The sequence below is a fragment of the Mustela putorius genome, unplaced genomic scaffold (genome assembly GCF_011764305.1).
Source record: "Mustela putorius furo isolate JIRA1106 unplaced genomic scaffold, ASM1176430v1.1 tig00000196_pilon_pilon_pilon, whole genome shotgun sequence".
Taxonomy (NCBI): domain Eukaryota; kingdom Metazoa; phylum Chordata; class Mammalia; order Carnivora; family Mustelidae; genus Mustela; species Mustela putorius.
Genome location: NW_025421310.1, coordinates 7,349,353 through 7,373,522, shown reverse-complemented (window position 1 = coordinate 7,373,522; position 24,170 = coordinate 7,349,353). Strand labels below are relative to the sequence as shown.

Genomic DNA, 24,170 nt, shown 5'->3' with positions numbered 1-24,170 from the left:
CTCAAGCCTCTTTGCCTAAAAGCAGGCTCTACAGAATCTACATGTGATTGAAATGTATATAAATCCACTGCATTCTCATAATTAGATTTTATTCTGAATTCCTGTTTCCAGACCCTAAGGAAACACTGGTGATGGTGTGTCTTTGCTTGTGCCTTAGGCACTGATAGCAATTTGTTTCTATACACCTGATGTGAACTGCATTTATTCGCTTTGTGTTGACTGCCAGATTCATCCCTTATAATGTTCATATTTACCCTCTCATTATTTGTAAGGAGCTTAGATGTTCTGAGCCACATGCAGCAACCATCGCCTTCCAGGTGGAAACTTCTTTGTTCTGAGTTTCTCTTGACTTTAGTTTCTTTTTCTTTTTAAAATTTTATTTATTTATTTGACAGACAGAGATCACAAGTAGGCAGACAGGGAGACAGAGAGAGAGAGGAGGAAGCAGCTCCCTGCTGAGCAGAGAGCCCAATGCGGGACTCAATCCTAGGACCCTGGGACCATGACCTGAGCTGAAAGCAGAGGCTTTAACCCACTGAGCCACCCAGGCACCCCAAGTTTCTTTTTTTGTTTTTTAAATATTTTATTTACATTTTGAGAGAGAGTATTAGAATTAGGGGTGGGGGAGAGATAGAAGCCAATTCCCACTGAGTGGGAGCCCCAGGAAAGTCTCCATCACAGGACCCTGACATCACTACCTGAACCAAAAGCAGACCCTTAACCAACTGAGCCACCTAGGTGCCCCTTGCTTATAGTTTCTGAGGAAGAGAACAAAGTCCTAAGAAGTGTGGGTACATTTCCTTCAACTTGCAGCCCATGGATAAATACTTGAGACAAGCAGGGTATGGCATTTCTTAAGGAATTCACAACTGCCTCAATGTTAATGATTTGTTGGAGATAAAAAGCAGCCTTAACTTGATGGCAGCCAGACCTCCAGGATCCTCTAAGTCCTCTTTAACATATGAAAATCCTTTTGGAAACTTCCTTTATTTCTACTCCCCAAATAAGTGTTGGCCATCATCCTCCAAGCATATGGCCCACTGATAGATATCTGATGGGTCTCCTGACAAGGTCCTAGGAGTCTAGACTCCAAATTCCTTAGACACTCCCACCATCCCTCACCCTCTCCCCATTTGAAAGTATGTAATCAGTCACTGCTTACAACCCCAGTGCAACTCTTTGACCAAAAGGTCCTGACCCACACTTTAATAAGACCACATTTTTTTGCACCAATGATATCTCAATAATTGTTTTTTTTTCATAATTCACTATTGAAACCCAATATTTCACATGAAAGACATCTAAAGAATTCTTTCTTGACAAATGGCTCATATCCAAAATTCATTAGTTTGCACTGGACAAGGAGGGTTCTCACTTCTATGTAGTTGGGATATGAGTTCTGGGTTGGAGATTCTCATTCAGTCAACCCGCCATCCTATAGTTTTTCTTCTACTGGACACTCTTATCACAGACTTACTCTTCTATTTGCTTCTTTGTGTTTTCAGAAAACAAACAAACAAACCAAGAATCACATAATGAACATTGTTCAGTATCTTAAAATCCTGAGATCTAATACACAAATGATAATTTAATCAAAATTTTCAACAAGCTACTATGGTACAGGATCATTGACTACAATGGCCAAGAAAGAGAGAATTCTTGAGAGGATATATGGTGCAAGTTAGTAAGTTTATTTTCTTTTTTTAAGATTTTATTTATTTATTTGACAGAAAGAGATGAAAATTAGGCAGAGAGGCAGGCAGAGAGATGAGGAAGCAGGCTCCCTGCTGAGCAGAGAGCCCAATGTGGGGCTCCATCCCAGGACCTTGGGATCATGACCCGAACAGAAGGCAGAGGCTTTAACCCACTGAGCCACCGAGTCACCCCGAGTAAGTTTATTTCAACAGTACCATATCAATGGGCAGGAAAGCTGCACTTTGGCTGCATCAAGCTGGTGGTTCTGTGCTTAATGTTTACTGGGAAGGGGCTGTGCAGGGAGTATAAGATCATAAATGTTTCTTTGAATCTGTACTTATAAAAGTCCTTTTGCAAGATTCCTTGAGCACTTATTCCACTCGATATTAATATGGGGGATATGTACAGGTAGTCCCAAGATCCACTGAGAATGTAGCAATTTGCGCTTAGCTGATGCTTCTAGAACTATGCAGGCGGGGTGCCTGGGTGGCTCAGTCAGTTAAGGGTGTGCCTTTGGCTCAGGTCATGATCTCAGGGTCCTGGGATTGAGCCCACATCAGACTCCCTGGTCCGTGGGGAGTCTGCTTCTCCCTCTCCTTCTGTCCTGCTCACTCTCTCTCTCTGTCTCTCTCTCTCAATAAAATCTTAAAACAACAACAACAGAAAAACTATGCCAGCTGTAGGTCAGCCCCCTGGACTACAAGTGAACATTATTTGCTTCTAGTCCTCATAATAGTAGTATCAGAAATAGAAGTTGTTTTCTTTCTGTCATTCAGTATGTTTGTGTTGATAGTGTAATAAAAGAAAAGCATCATCATCAGGGCACCTGAGTGGCTCAGTCATTTGGCCTTTGCCTTGGGCTCAGGTCATGATCCTGGGGTCCTGGAATGGAGCCCCGGATCCAGCTCCCTGCAGAGTGGAAAGCCTGCTTCTTCCAATGCCCTTTCTTGTGTTCCCTCTCTCACTGAATCTCTCTTTGTCAAATAAATAAATAAAATCTTTAAAAAAAAGGCATCATCATCAGCAAAAAGATTTATGAATGTCATGTCATTGAAACAGTTTCTTAAATTAGGCAGCATGAAAATTTTCTATTCTATCACTTTTCCTGTGGGTATAAGTATTTTCTAAATATATGGATGTGTGCATGAATGTACAATGGTAGATCAGTGTTGGGTGGATCCTTCTTGTTTTCATCATTCTTCTCAGGTTGGGCATCTTTTCTGAATACTACTTTAGGGTCTCTCTGTATATTGACCTGAGTGCCATTTTAAATCAACTCTAGGTCAGATAACCTTGGTGAAAGCCTGATCCCTTCCATGTTTCTGGATGTTTGACAAAATATTCCCATAAAATTAGAAGAATAATGTTTTTTTCTCTCTAAGATTATTATTCTTCATTTCACCTTAATTTATGAACAATTGTTAGATGCTCTCTAGAAACTAGGAAATGGTGAGAAAAGGATTGTTGTTGACTTTCTTGCTATTCCAGTAGAATCTGTCATTGGTATAAAACCTACTCAGAAACACTTGGGTGGCTCAGTCAGTGAACTGTTTGCCTTTGGCTTGGGTCATGGTGCCAGAGTCCCGAGATGGAGCCCTGTGATGGGGGCCCTGCTCAGTGGGGAGTCTGCTAATCCCTCTCCCTCTGCAACCCTCCCCTTACTGCACCCACCCCGGCTCCTGCTATTTCTTGCTCTCTTTCTCTCTGTGTTTGAAATTAAATGAAAATCAGTAAAACAAAAGAAAACAAAACAAAAACCAACTGTATCAATTCCAAGTCCTCCAATAATTCATGCCTTGGAGTTCTAGCTCTCATTAAAAAATATATCTCTTGGGTCATGGGCTATTGCCTCCTTAGAAATGCAGACTCCCATCCCATTCTAGTATTTCTGAACAGAATCTACATTTTTTTAAAAGATTTTATGTATTTATTTGACAGAGAGAAATCACAAGTAGATGGAGAGGCAGGGAGAGAGAGAGAGAGGGAAGCAGGCTCCCTGCTAAGCAGAGAGCCCGATGTGGGACTGGATCCCAGGACCCTGAGATCATGACCTGAGCCGAAGGCAGCGGCTTCACCCACTGAGCCACCCAGGTGCCCCCAGAATCTACATTTTTACAAGGTCTCCAATGCACTGACTTAAAATTTGAATTCACAATAGAATTTGATAAGTACATTTGTAACCCAGTAAAACATCCTACCTAAGAAGTAGCCACAGCTCATACTCTATGATAGAAACACAGTATTCAAAACTGTGTGTTACTTTGTTGAGGACTTCATTTGACAAATTACTTTGGATAAACACACAGTATTTATACTGGTTTTGTGGATTCTATGCCATCCTCTTACCTCAAAGTCACAGAATACATTAGAGCCTATTACTGGGTTAAAAATGATCTTCCTATACAAAGGAGGATGTTCTCTGAAGGCAGAACCAGTTGTCTTCATAAAACTGGACTAACATGAGTTCACTGCTTGGTGAATCACAGATAGAAACTATATTTGGTGGTGTTGTCACAGAATGCAAACTTGATTTGCCTCAAAAAAAGAAAAATCACAGGGAATAACTTGCAACATAGAGACCCCTAGAACAAGGGAGAAGGATTTCCTATTATTTGGGGTTAGGGTGCATATTCAGAAACTGGAGCCTTATCTTCTGTAGATCTGGGCATTAGGTGGCACAAGAGCCTCAAGAAAACCTTGTCTACATACTTTTTATTTACGTAAATGGACTTTGTGTACCGTCTTCGGTGGAGATTTTCATATTATCATGAGATAAAGGGAACTGTAGATCACTCCAACGTTTACTGCTTGGTCCATCTGCTTAGGTGTATGGGGGTGAAGTTCAAATTGGGCAAGCCCAAGCTCTTCCTCAGGGCTGTAAGTGCCCTTAGTTGGACACTTTCTGTTTTCCTGGGAACAGACTCTGTCCATGGGTGTTTTGAAAAAAATGAAAAGGTGGAAACAAGAGGGTAAGTAAAATGTGGCAGAAAGTTCAGAGGGTAAAAGCAGGACCAAGAAAGTTTGGATCGTGGGTTTAGAGGTGAACATTAACTCCCTCTCTCATCTTAGGGACCGTAGTGAACTGTGTCAATGGCCACTTGGTGACTGTGGTATTTATTGCAGGGACAACTGACATTCATGGATGTGGCCATAGAATTCTCTGAGGAGGAGTGGGGATGCCTGACCCCCGCTCAGTGGGAACTGTACAGGGATGTGATGTTGGAGAACTACAGACACTTCTGCTTCCTGGGTGAGGAACACTCCTTCTGGATTTTCCTTCCTGTAAAGACTGTTTTGCTCCTTCCTGTAAAGACTGTTTTTTGGGAGATTCCTGTTTGAATGACTGAATTTCAGATCCAGGCAGAGAGGGGAATAAGTAGGGTTTTGTAGATGGAGAGAAACATCTTTGTGATGCTTCCTTCTCAGCTTTAGCTTTAGCTTTAGCTTCCCTTTCCTCATCACTTCTGTAGATTCCTGGCAGTTCTAAACATTGAGTGGCTTAAGTGGTACTGCCCACATCTTCTACACCAATTCTCATTCATTATTCTATCTACTGCTTGGAAGTGGAGGTCAGGGTGTGAACATTGGCAATCCCTCCATCCTGTTGTAAAGGGGATTTTGAGCAATAGCATTTGGGAAACCATTTCCCAAATTTTCTAGATTTCCATTTCCCATTTTCTAGATTCTACAATGTTCTCTCTTCTCTACTGAGCACAACTGTGACTGGAACCTAGAATCTCCAGCAGTACCTGTTTTCCCTTTTTCTAATGAACAGGTCTCATTGGGTCCAAGCCAGACTTGGTGTCCTGTTTGGAACAGAATAAGTTCTGGGATGTGATAAGAAAGGAGACAGTAACCTTACATCCAGGTAGGTGAGAAAGAATGAAGCAGATGACAGAGGTGAGATCCAAATGTGAAAGAGGATGGTTGACCTTAAACTGTGTAGCTTCCATGCATTTTCTTGAATGGAAATTAGTTCAAGAAGCCCAGTGTTGTTGGTCTCCCTCTCAGTGAGGGACATATGCTATCCAAGATGATAAAACTCTTACATTCTTGAAGAATTCTCCTTCAGCTCCAGTGATGGTCCATCATATCCACAGGGAGGGTCTTTCTTTGGAGGGGGAGGGCCCCCTAATCTGAGAGTTTCTCCATTGCTGTGAGGGCCCTGTGGAAATCACCCTACTTCTGAGGACTTTCATGTTAAGCCCTTTGTAAGTTCTGTTTTGCCTTCTGTGAGATATGTGTCAGGTTAGTGCTGAGCATGTTGGAGTATGTGTGGAAATTCCGGAAACACTGGAGACAGACATACTTTCAGGTTTATGTTTTTGAGTGTTATGGAGGGTTTAATATGAACTATACAAAACTGAGACTCTGTAACTTCATCATATCACAAAGTACCTCCCTAAAATGAGAAAATTCACATCCTATATTTCCCTTCAGAAGTTCACAGTCTGGGTGTTCCATTCCTAAATGGTGAAATAATGTAATGTATCTGTTTGTTTCCTAGAATTCCTACTTAAATAATGCCATAGGGGAGCTAGGATATTTAGAACTCAATTTATAGCCTTTAATGTAGTCTCAGTTGTTACCTTATTTATTAATAATTGCATCATTTAATAATTTAATCTTATATGAAGTTCTTATGTGCTTTTCCATTCTAATTAGTTGTATATGAGATTCAGTTTTGATTTTTTAGATCCAAAGTTCCGACGGGACATGGACATGTACTTTATAAGAAGTGAGGGAGATAATTAGTACAATCCCCATATTTAAGAAAAACTTTTGCTTATAAATGTAATTTTACTTCAGGGAAAAATTAGTCATTGGATTTTTCTTCTGATTTCCTCAGAATATACCTGAATTCATCCAAATACTTAAAAAAAAATAAAGTCATTGTCAGTATATTTTCCAAAGTTGGTGTTTATTTAGAAAAGAAAGGATTTTGGTTGCTTGATTCTACAGAATGAATTTTAGCTTTATATTCTACATAAAAGGAGGTGTATATCAACATGATACATTTTTCAATGTCTTTTAAGTGCTTACTAGTAAAATCTTTCATTAGACTTTCTATGGTTGATATTAATGAATATTCATTACAATTTTACTATCAGTGAAGGCATGCCAACAATTCCAATGTTTGTTTTTCATGGGGTCACAGTCTGTGTTTGAAAATACAGTTACACAGTGATTTTCCTTTTAGATAATTCATCTATTTTTTTATTGAGAATTTTTTATCTTCAATTTTGTCTTATTCTGCTTTTTGCAATTCCATAATAATGTACTTCCTTTTGTCTGGGACTTTCCACAACATAAAGTAGTTGTGCTTTCTTTTTTGCTTGTGTATTTTATTCTAGGGGATGCAAGAGTGGCTTGGTGACTTAAGCATCTGCCTTTGGCTTAGGTCACATTCCTAGGGTTCTGGGATTCTAGATTCTACAATGTTCTCTCTTCTCTACTGAGCACAACTGTGATTGGAAGCTAGAATCTTGGAAGCTAGAGTCCCAAGTTGGTCTCCTTGGTCAGCGGGGAGCCCACTTCTCCCTCTGCCAGCTGCTTCCCCTCTTTGTACACACGTGCTCTCTCTCACAAATAAAAAAAAAAAAATAAGTCTTTAAAAAGAGACATTAAGTAAGCATTTTAAACTGATATTCTCAATTGCATACAAAATTATTCAACTTATCTCCACCCCTGCACCCACTTTGTTACCAGTATCACAAATTCTATCTTTTATATTGTGTACTTTATTACCTGGGTTTATGATTTAAATACTTTGATTTAAAAACATTTTGTAGGGACGTCTGGGTGGCTCAGAGGGTTAAACCTGCCTTCAGGTTAGGTCATCATCTCAGGGTCCTGGGATTGAGTTCCCCATTGGGCTCTCTGCTCAGCAGGGAGCCTGCTTCTCTTCACCCCCTCCCACCCTCTCTTGCCTCTCTGTATACTTGTGATCTCTCTCTGTGTGTCAAATAAATAAAATCTATAAAGAATGCATTTTGTGGCACAAATAAAAACAACTTGTGTTACCTCATTATAACACTGCAGGTTTCTATAATTGTGAAAATATTTATAATTAGCAGAGAGGTTTATATTGTCATATGGTTTTAATTACTGCTTAGAATCCTTTCACTTGATCTAGAAGGATTTCCTTTAACATTTCTTGTAGAACAAGACTAGGAGTAAACTTAACAGGGGTTTCTATGTGGGAAAAGTGTTTATTTCTACCTTTATGGAAAACAGTTTTCCCAGATAGAGGATTCTTGGTGGATATTTTGATCTTTCAGTGCTTGAATAAACTGTCCCATGCAGTTCTCCCTACCAGGTCTGCTGTGAATCCCAGTAATAATCTTATGGAGATCTCTTAAATAAGATGAGTTGTTTTTATCACACTGTTTCAAAATTCTCTTTTTTACTGGTGACTTTTCATAGGTTAATTGTAATGTGTCACTGTGTTCATGTCTTGAATTTTATCCTACTTTAATTTTCCTGAGCTTCTTGAATTTGTCTCTTCTTTCCACAAACATGGAAATTATAAGCCCTTAGGTCTTCATATAAACCTTCTGTCCCATTTACTCTCTCCTACATTTGGGGTCCCCGTAACATGCCTATGAGAGCACTTGTTGGTGTCTCATGAGTTCCTACTCTGCCTTTTTCCACATGTTCCTTTGTTCCTCTCAGCAGATAATTTAAAACCTGGGGTCTTTAGGTTGTCCGCATCTTTCTTCTCTTTAATCAAGTCTGTGACTGACCCCTTTGTGTATTTTTAATTTCAGTGATTGTACATTTCAGCTCCCAGCTTTGGTTGATTGTTGTGTTTTCTGTGTCTTTGGGTTTACATTTCTGTCATGTATAGTTTTACTGATGACATTTAGTTACCCTCCTACTTTTCTTCTTACTCCATGATGATTTTTATGACAGTTATTTGAATTCTTCCTCAGACAGTAAGTACTTCTGTATTAATTCAGGGCCAATTTTAGAGATTTATTTCATTCCTCCGATTAGAACATGTTTTCCTAATTCTTTTGTTTTTTTTTTAAAGATTTTATTTATTTATTTGTCAGAGAGAGAGAGAGAGAGAGCGAGAGCGAGCACAGGCAGACAGAATGGCAGGCAGAGGCAGAGGGAGAAGCAGGCCCCCTGTCGAGCAAGGAGCCCAATGCGGGACTCCATCCCAGGATGCTGGGATCATGACCTGAGCGAAAGGCAGCCGCCCAACCAACTGAGCCACCCAGGTGTCCCTGTTTTCCTAATTCTTTGCCTCTGATTCTAAATCAGAATATATTTTTAGAGAAAAAAATAACTAGATTAATTATATTTTAGTCATGGAAAATATAGGCATGTGGGCTGCCAACCTCTCTACAATTGGACATCTCTGTGTATCTTTTGTGTCCCCCAAACTGAAAAACATACCTACTTTTGGATGGAAATATTCTATTTTTTTTTCAAAGATTTTATTTATTTGTTAGAGAGAGAGCACAAGCACAGGCAGACAGAGTGGCAGGCTAGAGGCAGAGGGAGAAGCAGGCTCCCTGCCGAGCAAGGAGCCCGATGTGGGACTCCATCCCAGGACGCTGGGATCATGACCTGAGTCAAAGGCAGCCGCTTAACCAACTGAGCCACCCAGGCATCCCGGAAATATTCTATTTTTGACCAGAACCCTTACCTAGAACATTAACAGTCCATTATTTCATACTTTGCCGGGGTAAATGGTGTATATTGTGTTTCTATAATGAAGGAAACTTGAGAAAATAAAACATTAAAACAGTCATAATGAAGGGAAAGTGAATTTACAGTAGTGCACTGTATTTGTCAAAAAAAGAAAATTGGGGGGTTCCTGGGTGGCTCAGTGGGTTGAGCCTCTGCCTTTTTTTCAGGTCATAATCCCAGGGTCCTGGGATCGAACCCCGCATCATTTTCTCTGCTCAGCAGGGACCCTGCTTCCCCTCCACTCTCTGCCTGCCTCTCTGCCTACATGTGATCTCTGTCAAATAAATAAATAAATTCTAAAAAGAAAAAAAGAAAGAAAGAAAGAGAATTGAGGGGCAAGTGGGTGGCTCAGTCAGTTGAGTGTCTGCCTTTGGTTCAGGTCATGATCCTGGGGTCCTGAGGTTAAGCCATGTATTGGGCTCTCTGCTCAGTGGGAAGCCTGCTTCTCCCCCTCCCTCTGTCTGCAGCTCCTCCTACTTGTGTTCCCTGTTTCTCCCTCTTTGTCACCAGCAAATAGAGGTGACTATTTCTGCTTCAAACAGCCCACCCAGTTTTTAGGTTAGATGTTCCTATGTTGTTTCAAAGCCCATGCTCTCCTTATACTCCTGACCTGAGTGAAAAGTGGGTTTTTATCAGTTGTAGAAGCTGGTAAAATTAATTTGAATACCCTGTTATGCTTATATTTAAAATTGAATCAATTGAAGGATAGGGACACCTGGGTGATTTAGTTAAGCATCTGCCTTTACTTAGAACAGGCTGGTCCTGGGAAGGAGCTCCATAACTGGCTCCCTGCTCAGCCAGATATGTCTCTCTCCCTCTGCCTTCTGTTCCCCATGATTGTACACACACACTGTACATAAAATAAGTGAGTTAAATCTTTAAAAAAAAGAAGGATAATAACTCATTATTCAGTATGTGTCATCTTCTGGTCAGCTATACCATGAAAAGGCTCCTGTGTACTTGTAGGAAAGAAGACACATATTTTGTGTTATGTACACAGTGAGTAGGTAGATGCTCAGGTCTTATAAAATAGCTCAGATACACTAGATATATTCTGGTTTTTCCATTTCTTCTCTCTAGTGTTGTTTATCCTAAGGCATTGCACTTATTCTTGCCCTTTCTTTGCCCCAGGATACCTGCCTCACCACTAGGCATCAATCCTTGTTCCTTACAGCAAAGGAGGCTGTCAATCTGATAGGATTCAGGAAATTTGATCTGAATTCTTTCTGTTTTCCTTCAGGGAACACCATTTTCCCCCAAGGTAGTACTCTCACAATGCCATTGAACCCTACTATTCTATGGGCCAGGGTAATATATAAATGTCACACACATGGATGTAGATATTTGAGAACGTCTCTTGAACTTCACCACAGCATCTGGCGCAAAGGCGATCAAACTTTGTCCTGAAACTAGCTGTTTCTTTCTTTCTTTTTTTTTTTTTAGATTTGTAAAAAGATTTAATTAATTTATTTGACAGAGAGAGAGATATCACAAGTAGGCAGAGCAGCAGGCAGAGAGAGAGGGAGAAGCAGGCTCCCTGCTTAGCAGAGAGCTCGACATGGGACTTGGTCCAAGGACCTTGAAATCATGACCTAAGCTGGAGGAAGAGCCTTAACCCACTGAGCCACCCAGGTGCCCCAAAACTAGTTGTTTCAAAAAGGCCCTAGAATTAACAGTATCCTTAATCTTAATGCCCAGGTATTTTATGCTATATGTAAATGCATAGCTGATTAACAGCTACTTAGACCTGCAATTATGTATGTTCTTAAAAGAAAATTGATTAAAGATTTAGAGTAAAAATGTTATATCCAATCTCTTTAAAATTTTTAACCTATATTAATGTCTTGTATACATTTCTTGACTTATATGAAAAATATTTAAATAATTTCCAATACATTTTTTTAGGAGTTATGTACTTAATTTAGAGAAAGTACAAAGGAGTGTGGCAGGGTGGGGCAGACTGAGAGGGAGAGAGAATCTCAAGCCAACATCCTGCTGAGCTCAAAGTCCGACCCAGGGCTCCATAATATGATGTTGAGATTATGACCTGATCTGAAACAAAGAGTTCATTGCTTAACCGATTAGCACCCAGGAGCTACACTTTATTATTATTATTTTTTTAATATTTAATATTTATTTTAGAGAGAGGGAGAGAGTTAGTAGGGTAAAGGGCAGAGAGAAAGGGATTTCTGAAGCTGACTCCCTGCTAAGTAGAGAGCCCAATGCAGGGCTCCACCCCAGGACCCTGAGATCATGACCTGAGTCATAACCACTTAACCAACTAAGCCACCGAGGTACCCCTGTTCCAAATCACTTAAATTTGGATTGCTTTCATTCAAGAACATGAACTAAAGTGCATCTAGGGTCATCTCAGGAAGCTCAAGGAAGTATATTTGAGGTGGGAGCTCAAGGAAGGTATAGAGGGAAGAGAGAGATGAAAGAAGTGAAGACTCTGTCAGAGTCAGATACATTAATGAATAAAGAAAATGTGTGTTGTATATTTTGTGTGTCTTTGTGTCCCAACACTAACATGACCAGAGGCATAGAGGGTTTGCAAGAGTGACTTATCTATAGATAACTCAGGGATGACCTGTGACTTAGTTCCTGTAGAGGCGTCCATTTTAGCCTGTGTTAGAATCCACTGGAACACTTGGAAATCTTGGATTGTTGTGCCTATCCCCATATTACCATATCAGTAATTCTTAATTTTCTTGTCCTCTAATTTGTCATTTCAACTTTCATGGTTAGTGTTTTTTATTGTTCTTCAGAACTTTTTCTTACACCAAGACCACAGAGATAGAATCCTTTTAGTTTCTGTAAACACATCCTTATCCTTAAAATTTCAATCAGAAATGTATTAAAAAATCAATGTATTGTGGGATTTCTGTAGTAACCGAAGTTTTCTATTCTTTTTTTATCCCCCAACATAGCTAACAAGTTGAAATGTATTCTGAAAATGTTGTGCTTTCTTTTCATTTGCTTACAGAAGTCATTTCTTGATATGGATTCACATTGCCACAGTCTTGGAGTCAATATCTCTGTGATTTGTCTCCATCTTTTCCTGCCTCTAGTCCTGCTTAGCAATCACACAGGACCACACAACCCATATCAGTTGGGATGTCATAAACCTTCCATGGGCCACTCTACTCAGATGAATGATTATTCCTCTTCCCACAGTAGTGTGGCCTCTGGGCTTGGCAATAGCAACAGTCTTCATGTCACAGGCTGTAGCTGGAATCCTGGCAACCTGATGGGTGTTTTATTATTATGTCTTTATTTCACTGGGTGTAGGTGAATTATACAGATTTATTGCCAAACACATGAGTATAGGCAATAGGTTTGTCTGGGATAGAGCCAAGAGGGCACTGTGGTGCCTCTGGAGAGAAGGGAGGCAGACAACCTGGGAGCAGACAACATGGAAACAACCATCTGAAGGATGGCACAGAGTAGAAGACTATTCAGTAGTCTAGAAGCCCTATACTGAGACAAAACTTGCAGTGAGATGCATTTTCAAGAACACAGAAGTTGGATGGCACCATCTCCCTCTCCCGCTCTATAGCATAAACATAGAACCCCACTCAGCAGGGACACTGGTTGTATGCTTTTCTTGCACCAAGCCCTACTTCCCTGTGTTCTGGTGGGGCTGCCCTTCTTGGTGAGGCTTGCCTGAGGACCAGCAAGGTGGGCCCCTGCCCACACCACATCTGCGGAGCAGGGAGTTCTTTAGGGCCTCAGCTCTGAAGGAGTTGATGTCAGGTCTCCTATCACAGGTAGACCAGAGCTCACCTAGTCACACTGAGGCTAGGTTCCAAAGATTTCCCACAGCCAGCAAGGAGAGCCTCTGCAGACCACTGGCCTGAAGGATAGAAGAGGGCTCATCAGTGGCTTTTCCAAATACAGAAGAAGGCAGAGACTTAGACAAAATACCAAGATGAAAAAAATTATCTTACGTGAAATGAGATATGGTCATAGCTAGAGATTTAAGGGAAATATAGATGAGTACCTTGCTTGATGGAGAATTTAAGGAAATAATCTTAGGGATATTCCCAGAGATGAGAAAAGAATAATGAGAACCTTAACATAGAGAGGAGAAAAAAAAAGGTGCATGTGAATATCTCACTCCATTAAATATCTGACTCTTTGTTTTGGTTCAGGTAGTGATTTCAGGATCCTGGGATCTAGTCCCAAGTCAAGTTCCTCATTCACTGTGGTGTCTGCTTGGTATTCTCCCTTCCTCTCCCCTCATGTAGCTCCTACTCATGCTCTCTCTTTCTCTCTCTCTCTGTCTCAAATAAATGAATCTTTTAAAAAAATCAAAGAGATTAACAATGCAATCAGTTTGGAAACAGACTTGATGCAATGAATAGGAGGCAGGAAGAAATAGAGGAACAACTTTCTGACCTAGAGGACAATGAATGAATGAATGAATGAATGAATGAATGAATGAAAAATAATGAATCTGAATCAAAGAGAGATATATCATCTCTCTCAAGATTTCATTTAGGGAACAGAGTGACTCCATCAAATATAGTATCATTCCCAGGTCTTGGGCTTTTCTGTGCTGAGACAGTTTTGTTTCCAAATTAAATGTTATTCTGGTCTAAGAAGATTCCCAGTTTCCTTTGTATAAGGTTGATAATTCAGTCTTAGTAACTCGTGCATTTTTATGAGTTATCTGGGTATTTTTTTTTCTAAGTTACCTGATTAGTATGTAATTGTTGACCTAATTAAAGCATTGCCAGTTTTGTTTATTATTTTGGTTGAAAAAGGGCATTACACACCTGAACCAAAGAATACATTATATGTTAATAAAAAAGAAATAATTAAAAAAAAACAACAACAGAAAAAAAAACATAAAAAATTTAAAAAGCATTACATTCAATGTATTGTTATTGTTTATTCTGATCTATTATATTTATTTCACATTTTTGTTATTTTCTTTCTCTACTAAATTTCAGTAGTTCTTTTTCTGAAAGGAAAACTTATTTTCATTATTTTTCCCCTTATATTATTTTATTATTTTATTTTATATTTTTAAATACTTTGTTTATTTATTTGACAGAGATCCCAAGAAGACAGAGACAGGCAGAGAGAGAGGGGGAAGCAGGCTCCCTGTTGAGCAGAGCCTGATGTGGGGCTTGATCCCAGAACCCTGAGATCATGACCTGAGCTGAAAGCAGAGGCTAAAACCACTAAGCCACCCAGGCACCCCAGTTTTTCCCTTCTTTTAGTAGGAAAGTTGTTTATTCCAACTTTTTTCTTTTCTCTCTTTTCTTTCTTTTTTTTTTTTTTTGATTTATTTATTTTTATGACAGACAGAGATCACAAGTAGGCAGAGAGGCAGGCAGAGAGAGAGGGGGAAGCAGGCTCCCTGCTGAACAGAGAGCCTGATATGGGGCTCGATCCCAGGACCCTGCGATCATGACACGAGCTAAAGGCAGAGGCTTCAACACACTGAGCCACCCAGGCGCCCTAACACAGGCAGTTTTATTGAGTATTTTTAATCATGACATGTCCAATATGCTCATACTTGTGTTCTGTCTCAATTAATATGATCATGCCTTTTTTGATCTTCATTCTGTTATTGTGGAGTTTCAATTTATAGCTTTCCATACTTCAACACCCTTAATTCCAGCGAGATTTTTCACTTATGTTGCCAAATGGTAAAATCTGCTTTTGACTTAGTTTGTTCTATTTTATTGTGGACTTTGCATGAATATTCCTCACAGGTAGTAGCTGATTTCTTTGATCTTCACTCCTTGGAAATGTTTGAGGAGATTTGAAGTCCTTTGTCCTGAAGTGTCTGTTTGAATTCTCCAGTGAATTCTTCTAGCACAGGACTTTTCCTTGTTGGGAGTTTCTTCACTACTCTTTCAGTCTGCTTAGTAGTTGTTGATAAGTTTTAATTTTAAAATATTTCTTCATTATTGTTATACTTTTTTTGAAATTTCTGTTGATTTTTGGTATCACTTTCTTAGTACGTGATTATACATTGTCTCCTTTTATAATTACTTTTATTTCTATGGTATTAGTTCTACTGTGTCTGCTTTTATTTCATTTCTCCTTTTACATGGTCTTTTTTCATTCATTTGCTCTAGATTTAGTTCATGGGCTGTCAATTTTGTTGATCTTTTCTGACAACCAACTCTTCCTATTGTGGATATGTTCCTATTTTTACTGTATTCTATTGGGTTAATTTCAGTTTTATGTTTAAGAATCCATCCTTCCACAATTTTATTCTCATATGACACTTTTGCTGATTATTTGAGATATAGGAAAATGATGTGTGCTACAAGATGACAATACCACAGAATTATCTATTAGGATATGTGGTCTGTAGGTTGTGTGCAAAGTTCTATATCCATGGAGGAATGAAGTCCTCATGATTCCTTCTCAGCCATCTTCCTGACATTCTTTGATTGACTTGAAGCTTGTGTATTAGAAGACATTCGTATATTCATCTGAATGCGATAAGTAGAATGACTTTACTTTTCTCTTATTTGATATCTTTCAGAAAAGTTTTCAGTTAGCAATAATTGTGCCTCAGATAAACCTCACTGGCTATCATACTGCCAGTGTGCAAAGCTTCTCTTATTTGATATCTTTCAGCTGTATCTTCACATGACACTCAAAGCTGCCTGCAGAAGCCAAGCATAGAAGCTTCTTTCCAAAAAGTGTCAATGGGTAGATACGAAAATAGTGCTGCTGAAAACGTATACTTATTGACATACTGGGACAATGATGGGGATAGTGAAGGGCATCAAAGATACCATGAAGGACATAGCCATTTGGAGACAACTGCACTTGATAAGAATCAAAATGACCAGAATAGTGAAGGATATAAAATATCACTAAAAACCTTACTTTTTAAGTCAACTCTTTCTGCAAAGCAGTGTGTTTCTGTCAGTAAAAGCTCCAATCAAATATTTGAGCATACATACAGAGAGAAACCTTTCCAATGTAAAGAATGTAGCAAAACCTTTAAATTCAGCTCAACCCTATTTCAGCATCACAGAAATCATACAGTAGAGAAACCATACAAATGTGAGGAATTTAGTAAAACCTTTAAGGACTGTTTATCACTAACTGGACTCAGGCAAATCCATCCTGGAGATAAACTCTACAAATGTAAAGAATGTGGCAAAGATTTTAAATTTTACTCAGCACTTACTCGACATCACAAAATTCATACTGGAGAGAAACCTTACAAGTGTAAAGAATGTGGCAAGGCCTTTAACCAGCACTCAGCCCTTATTCAACATCACAGAATTCATACTGGAGAGAAACCTTACCAATGTCCAGAATGTGGCAAGGCCTTTAACCAGCACTCAGCCCTTACTCAACATCACAGAATTCACAGTGGAGAGAAACCTTACAAATGTCCAGAATGTGACAAGGCCTTTAAGAGGAAATCAAACCTTACTCAACATCACAGAATTCATACTGGCGAGAAACCATACCAATGTCCAGAATGTGGCAAGGCCTTTAACCAGCACTCAGCCCTTACTCAACATCACAGAATTCACAGTGGAGAGAAACCTTACAAATGTCCAGAATGTGACAAGGCCTTTAAGAGGAAATCAAACCTTACTCAACATCACAGGATTCATACTGGCGAGAAACCATACCAATGTCCAGAATGTGGCAAGGCCTTTAACCAGCACTCACACGTGACTCAACATCACAGAATTCACAGTGGAGAGAAACCTTACAAATGTCCAGAATGTGGCAAGGCCTTTAAGAGGCAATCAAACCTTACTCGACATCATAGGATTCATACTGGAGAGAAACCTTAGAATTGTAAATAATGTGGCAAGGCCTTTAGATTGTTCTCAATACTTACTCATCACAGAATTCATCACAGAATTGCATATAAATGTAAAGAAATTGGAAAGACTTTTCAACAGCACTTACACCTTAGTAACCATAATAGAATTCATACTGGATAGAAATCTTACAAATATAAAGAATGTGGTAAAAAATGCTTAAGGACAGCTCTACCATACACTACATCAGAGATTTCATATTGGAGAGTAACTATGCAAATATAAAGAATGTGTCTTACCTCTCTCTCCCTGGAGCACACAACTTAACGTCGTCATCATTATCATAGGAAGAAAACTGGAAAATGTGAAAAAAAAAAGTGGTCAAGCCTTTAACTGGAGTTCAGTCTGTACTCAGTTCCAAAAAATGCATACCCTAGGGGAGCCTGGGTGTCTCAGTGGGTTAAAGCCTGTGCCTTCCACTCAGTTCATGATCCCAGAGTCCTGGGATCGAGCCCTACATCAGGTTCTTTGCTCAACAGGGAGCCTGCTTTCCCCCCTCTCTCTGCCTACTTTTCTGCCTACTTTTGATCTCTGTCAAATAAATAAAGTCTTTTTAAAAAATGCAAACCCTAGAAATATAATGAATGTGTAAAGGCCTTATTTTCAATATACACTTAGGCAAATACCAGAGAGGACATTAAAGTAAGTATATTGAAAGATACCAGTGTTTAGAAAACTATTTAATTGATCATCAGATGTCAATAACATTTGACAGATAGCAAGTAGAAAGCCATACATCAGTCACTCTATTCAGACAGTACACTGCATCAAAACAGTTATTCCAAGGAAAAAGACAAAGTTGAAGGAAATAGATATGTTGTTATATGCAAGAGATTTAATGGGTGGACTTTTACAAAGATATAATTAATTTCAATGCACTTTTTCATTACATTGATCCTATTTGAGATTTGTGACTAATAATAATGTACCTAATTCTCAAATCACTTCAGAAAATGTATTTATTCCTACTGTGTGTGTGTGAAACCATGTGGCTGATTGTAGGTATATCAAAGATATTCGATGCCCTTCTGCATTAGATGGGATTCATGCATCCCTAATTTTCCATGGAAGATGAAGGACAGGATAATATGCAACAAATGAAGAAAATCTAAATGGAGATGCTGTTTATGGTTATAATATTGATGTAAGTTACCATGAGATAGGTGTTCCGATCATGATTGTTATCCATTATTAAAACTAAGGAACTGCCTCGAACTAGAAATACAAGGTTTTACTAATTGTTCTTTACAGAAAAAGAGGTGGCCGTCCAGTTCAGTACTAATGTATCTTTGTAATAGTGATCTTTAGAGAGTAGGAGTTGCTGTGGTTGAAATGCAGAAATCCTCACAGATAGCAAAAAGATCCTAGCTCACTGTTCCCTACAATGCCATATCATTGGACACACACATTTGTTAATGATTCTCAGGCCTGAAATATATGGTAATCACTACTCCCACTTCATGATACCAGCATTTGAGGGCTTTTTAATGCTTGCATCTTGTATTTTGAACAGGGATAATAGAGTCGATTTGAAATGCATAACCTAGTTGGTGTACTTAATACATTTTAACTAATAAAACATAATGGTTTTTAACATCTTAATATGGGTGTGTAATGAATGATGTGTTATCCCACCACCAACGTGAAACTATCTCACTCTATTAAAGGTTGTAGAGAGCTGATGGTATCTATCCTCTACTTGGTAATGGAGTGGAATAATATTCCTAGGAATCCATTCTCTCAGTTCCTTAAGTTAAAATCATGTGTGATTCCCCCCTCCAGTTTATCTATTGTATCATTTTCTCCTCTTTATGAATACTGTGTAATTATTGTTGGTATGTTACAGATTATATGGAGGTATGGTTGACCTTGTAGTTCACATGCTCCATGATACTGCTATTTGGCATCTCCTATGTGTAACCAGTAGTTTTCCAGGAGCCTTGAACTAACACCTACCCTTTTCACTAGTGTGTTCCCTAGACAACACCCTGCAGAGTCACAAGACAATGTAAATTCTGATATGACAACAATCCACCCTTGTGAGCAGCCACCTCCTTTTCCCCAAGGCTTCTGCCTCCCATGTCCCTTAGAGACGATTTCCGCAGAGCTTACCTAAACCTGTTTTAGTTTCAATGGCCTAGTCTGGACTTACTGCTCAAACTCTAAAGCATTGAATCATGGCCCCTAGTAAAGGTATATTACACTGAGCTGTTGTTTTGATGTGTCTATGAAGTACATATGTGCATATGACCTTGATGTGTGTGTAACAGACATGCCAGAAGTAGAAGAGACCTATTCTAAATGGAGTGATATTGTAGCTCAGGTAAGAGATATAAAATATTAGAACATGATGAATTAGCGTGTGAAGAACTGTGGTCTGGGGTGAACAACAGACTCAGCATTAGAAGAATAATTTCTCCTTGTTTTATTTCCTAGTTATTTCCAAATATCCAGTTGTATTTTCTTTATTTTTGTTTCCAGTTCCATAGGCATCACAACCATTCTTTTTTTCCTGAATTGGGGCAAGGGCGTTCTCACTAAGCAATTGATATTAGAGAAATGGACAGGCAAAGGGCATTTATTTAGATATTTAGGCCTGGATGTGGGATGTGAATCTCAGTAAAATTCGATGAAGGCAACATCCTTAGAGAGAAAGGGAAGACCTATTAAAAGAAAATGTGAAAAGCTCCGTTGTGGGGAAGGAACTGGATATGGCTGGCTTTAGTCATTCCAAAGCACAGGCTTGGTGGTGTCATCTGGTGTATACATGTAATGGGGAACATGAATTGGCAAATATGTTAGTTTTAAAAATTTTATTTATTTATTTGACAGACAGAGATCACAAGTAGGCAGAGAGGCAGACAGAGAGTGAGAGAGATAGAGAGAGGGAGAGAGAGAGAGGAGGAAGCAGGCTCTCTGCTGAGCAGAAAGCCCAATGCGAGGCTTAATCCCAGGACCCCAGGATCATGACCCTGAGCAGAAAGCAGAAGCTTTAACCCACTGAGCCACCCAGGTGTCCAAATATGTTAGTTTTAAAGGAGTAGGAAGACTTTATCTTCATGATTTAACTGAATTCCTGTCTGTAACTGAGGACCAGATGCTCTTGGATGGCAGTGATGACTGTGATGGCCCAGTCTAGATCAGTGGCACTAAATGGGATGGGTTTTGGATGATGCAATCATTTATGCCGGGGTCCAGCCTTGGCAGGTCCAGGTGTCCCAAAGGAGGGGCAGTGTTGGCAAAAGGAATGGGAGAGCCACACAGCGAGTTCTGGTCAGTAATCAGGCATATTCATTTTATTTTATTTTAGAGCTTCTTATATAGGCAGTTTAATTGGGGTAGGGGATTATATTTGTGCAAAGGACATCAAAGGGCTCAAGCACACATCAGATAATTTCTCTTTGTTCAGCACAAGTTATTCTAGTTTAAGCTATAGTTGGTAGAGACTGGCGGCAGGGATGGGGGACAGGGTCTTGCCTCTTGAGTAGTCATGTCCCTCAGAAAGCCATGGGAAGGAGCAGAAATATGTGCTTTTTGGTCTGGAGTCTGAAGGAAAGCAGAATATAGGTTAATGGAAAATGAGAAGCTTTAGGGATGAACTAGGTAGTAAGGAACTGCAGGAAAACAGGATATAAATAAAAGGAAAATGGGAAGCTATCTGAAGAAACTAAGTATATAGGAGAGAAGTAGGAATGAGAAGGCATTACCTTTGCTGGAGGCAGGATGTATTTCAGTGGCTTGGCTTGTGAAAGCCTTGGACAAACATCAACCTAGGTAGGAAAGTGTCTATTGTGGTACACATTTAAAGTTCTCCAGTGTCTTGGATACAGAATAATTTACCTCCTTGAAGTTGCTCTGGCCCACAAGCCCGAGAGATATTTGTGGCAGATTAGCAACGGGCTCTTTGAGAAAGATACAGGGATCAGAGGAAAAGTCAAGAGACTATTAGACTATGCTTATCTGTGGTGCTATCTGGTCCTCAGCAGAATTGGGCCTGCATCAGTTCAAACCTTAACCTAGTGGGGCAATGCCCTTGATCAGACCTCATGGCCCCCAACACATTTAGGTATAACTTTAAAATGTCACAAACGTGGGGAGCAAGAAGCCTCCTGGATAGTGGAATAGGCAGGATTAGCAAGGTGTGTGCTGTAGTTAGTTGCACCCAAACCCGTGTTTCCCATGTATATTGATAAAGAAACCCTATTTTCTGAAGTGGCTGACCAGTCCAGCAGGGGAATCCCAGTCCTGGCCCCAGGGCCATCCCAGGCTTTCCCCCAGCCCTACCAGACGCAGCTGCAAGAGTGGCACAGGTATGGAAGTAAAAATGTATAAATACCCCCTTTGTTTTTGCTCGGGGTTCAGACCTTGAGAGAGTACTCTCTTCTGAGTCCGCTGGTGTGAAATCAACCTCTGGTTCTCCAAGGTCTCTGAGTGCCACTTGGTTCTTTGGCCAGGATCCAGTCCACAGTCCATAACAATATAACCGCTGTCAAGATTAGATCCACTGCAGATGGGGGGAACTTTCAGGGAAGCAGCTGCACTGCTGTATGGGGTCTTCCTCTCTAGTCAGTACCGTGAGGAGTAAGGGCTCAGGTTCTGGCTCTGTCCGTGGTGCTGATTTGCTGGAGCAGTAGTTCAGCAGTGAGAGGCAATGAGCCTTTCTGCTTCAAACAGTCCAACCCAATTGGTCATTGACTACTGAATGTATAAATAAGATTTGATATGTATGTACAATGGAATATTAGCATAAAAAGGAATGAAATCTTGCCACTTGCAACAACGTGGATGGTGCTAGAGAGTATTATGCTACGTGATATCAGTCAGAGAAAGACAAATGCCATAGGATTTCACTCACAGGTAGAATTCAACAAATGAAAAAGTGTGCAATGAGAAAAAAAAAAAAGAAAGGGAGATGCAAAGAAAGAAAGAGACTCTTACCTATAGAGAGCAAGCCGATGGAAGCCAGCGTCCAAGTGGGTAAGCAGATGAGTTAAATAAGTTATAGCGATTAAGGAGTACAATTATGACAAGCACCAGGTTTTATATGGAATTGTATAGTCACTATTGTACTCCTGGAATGAATATTACCTTATATGTTAACTAACTGAAATGTAAACAAGAGCCTTAGGAATGTTTTGTTCTTACAGACTTAAACTTTTTGTCTTAGATTGATTGACTCCTAACCATTGCAGAAAAAATATCTTTGGAAACAAATTGAAACATTTCTCTTTCCTTCCAGATTCCTCCCAAGTTCAGAAACTCTCAGTGACTATTCTTCTTTTATTACAAAATATGCATTTGCATAATTTCAATAAGACTATGTCTGCTTATGACAAGAAACATAAACAAACACTGGCTATGGGGCACCTGGGTGGCTCAGCACATTACCAGGCACCTACCTTGACCTCTGGTCATAATCCAAGCATCCTGGATGGAGCCCAGCATCAGGTCCCTGCTCTGGGGAAGTTGCTTCTCATTTTCCCTCTGTCCCTTCCCTTGCTCATGCTCATACTTTCTCTTTCAAAGAAATACATAAAATAAAAATTACAGGGCACTTGGGTGGCTCAGTGGGTTAAAGCCTCTGCCTTCAGCTTGGGTCATGGTCCCAGGGTCCTGGGATTGAACCCCACAGTGGGCTCTCTGCCTGGAAGAGAGTCTTCTTCCCTTCCTCTCTCTCTGCCTACTTATGATCTCTGTCTGTCAAATATATAAATAAAATCTTAAAAAAAAATTAAATATTTTATTTATTTGACAGAGAGTTAGAGAGAGAGCACAAGTAAGCAGAGCGTCAGGGATAGGGGGAGAGAGAGAAGCAGGCTCTCTGCTGAGCAGGGAGCCTGATGTGGGGCTTGATCCCAGGACCCTGGAATCATGACCCGAGCAGAAGGCAGGTGCCTAACCAGATGAGCCACCAGGGTGCCCCTTAACAATTTTTTTTAAACAAAAAATATTTAACAAATACTGGTTATATTATCAAAGCTTTGACTGGAGTGTTGTAGCTGTGAATGAGCTGCATAGACGCAGACATGATGAGACAGCTAAAAGGGCCTAGTATTCACTTTATGCAACCAATGAAGCCCCTTTGGAAATATCAGCATGACACCTTGCTTAGAGAGTGTCCAGCAGCCTTACCAGGTTATTAAGAAGATCACTCTGTAACAGGTGCAGGAACCTAGGGATATTTGGGGGACCTCAAGATAAGAGGAACTCACCCAAATCTATAGGACTCTTGGGCAATGTCTGTTGAAAAGTATTTGGCTTGGCTTCTGGCCTGGGGGCAGTATTGAAATTTCAGTCTAGAGATTCATTATGAAATGGTCAGCAAAGGTGTTCTTAAGGAGACTGTAGGACAGGGTGCCTGGGTGGCTTAGTGGGTTAAGCTGCTACCTTTGGCTGAGGTCATGATCTCAGGGTTCTGGGATGAGTCTCGCATTGGGCTCTCTGCTTGGCAGGGAGCCTGCTTCCCTCTCTCTCTCTCTGCCTGCCTCTATGCCTACTTGTGGTCTCTCTCTGTCAAATAAATAAATAAAATCTAAAAAAAAAAAAAAAGAGGCTATAAGTCAAACCTCTATTCTTGGTTTGCTTATGTAAATAACCAGGCCAAATTTTCTTTCTTGAGCTAGACTTTCTTTACAATAAAGTTAGTGTTAATTTGGGTGTGTTTGGTAACAATGAGGTGATTACAGAGAAAAAAAATGTTATAATAACACATGTATATAGATTAAAAATTTTAATAGTATTACTAATAAAATGTACTGAATCCAGATTTCATCTAGGGTCGTCTAGTGCCTGGCTTCCAATGCCTAAATTAACATTTTGATTCTTCTCCCATGTTTCACACTTGGAATCATTTGAGAACTAAAACTGCCTTTTCCCCCCAAAGGTCTGCAAACTTAACATAAATGACCTGATGTAATAAAATTGTCCTAATAACTCCCATATAAA

At 39.8% G+C, this 24,170-nt stretch overlaps 1 protein-coding gene and 1 pseudogene across 1 annotated transcript in view; one reads left to right on the top strand and one right to left on the bottom strand.

Moving 5' to 3' along the window:
- Window positions 1-24,170, top strand: part of LOC101671851 (zinc finger protein 493-like) — a 226,534-nt gene that overhangs the window by 181,584 nt on the left and 20,780 nt on the right. Inside the window, 1 exon segment of the mRNA XM_045077274.1 lies at window positions 16,391-17,199. Within this exon segment, the coding sequence (XP_044933209.1) occupies window positions 16,391-17,199 (809 nt within the window).
- On the bottom strand, window positions 15,835-15,986 carry LOC123391285 (annotated as a pseudogene).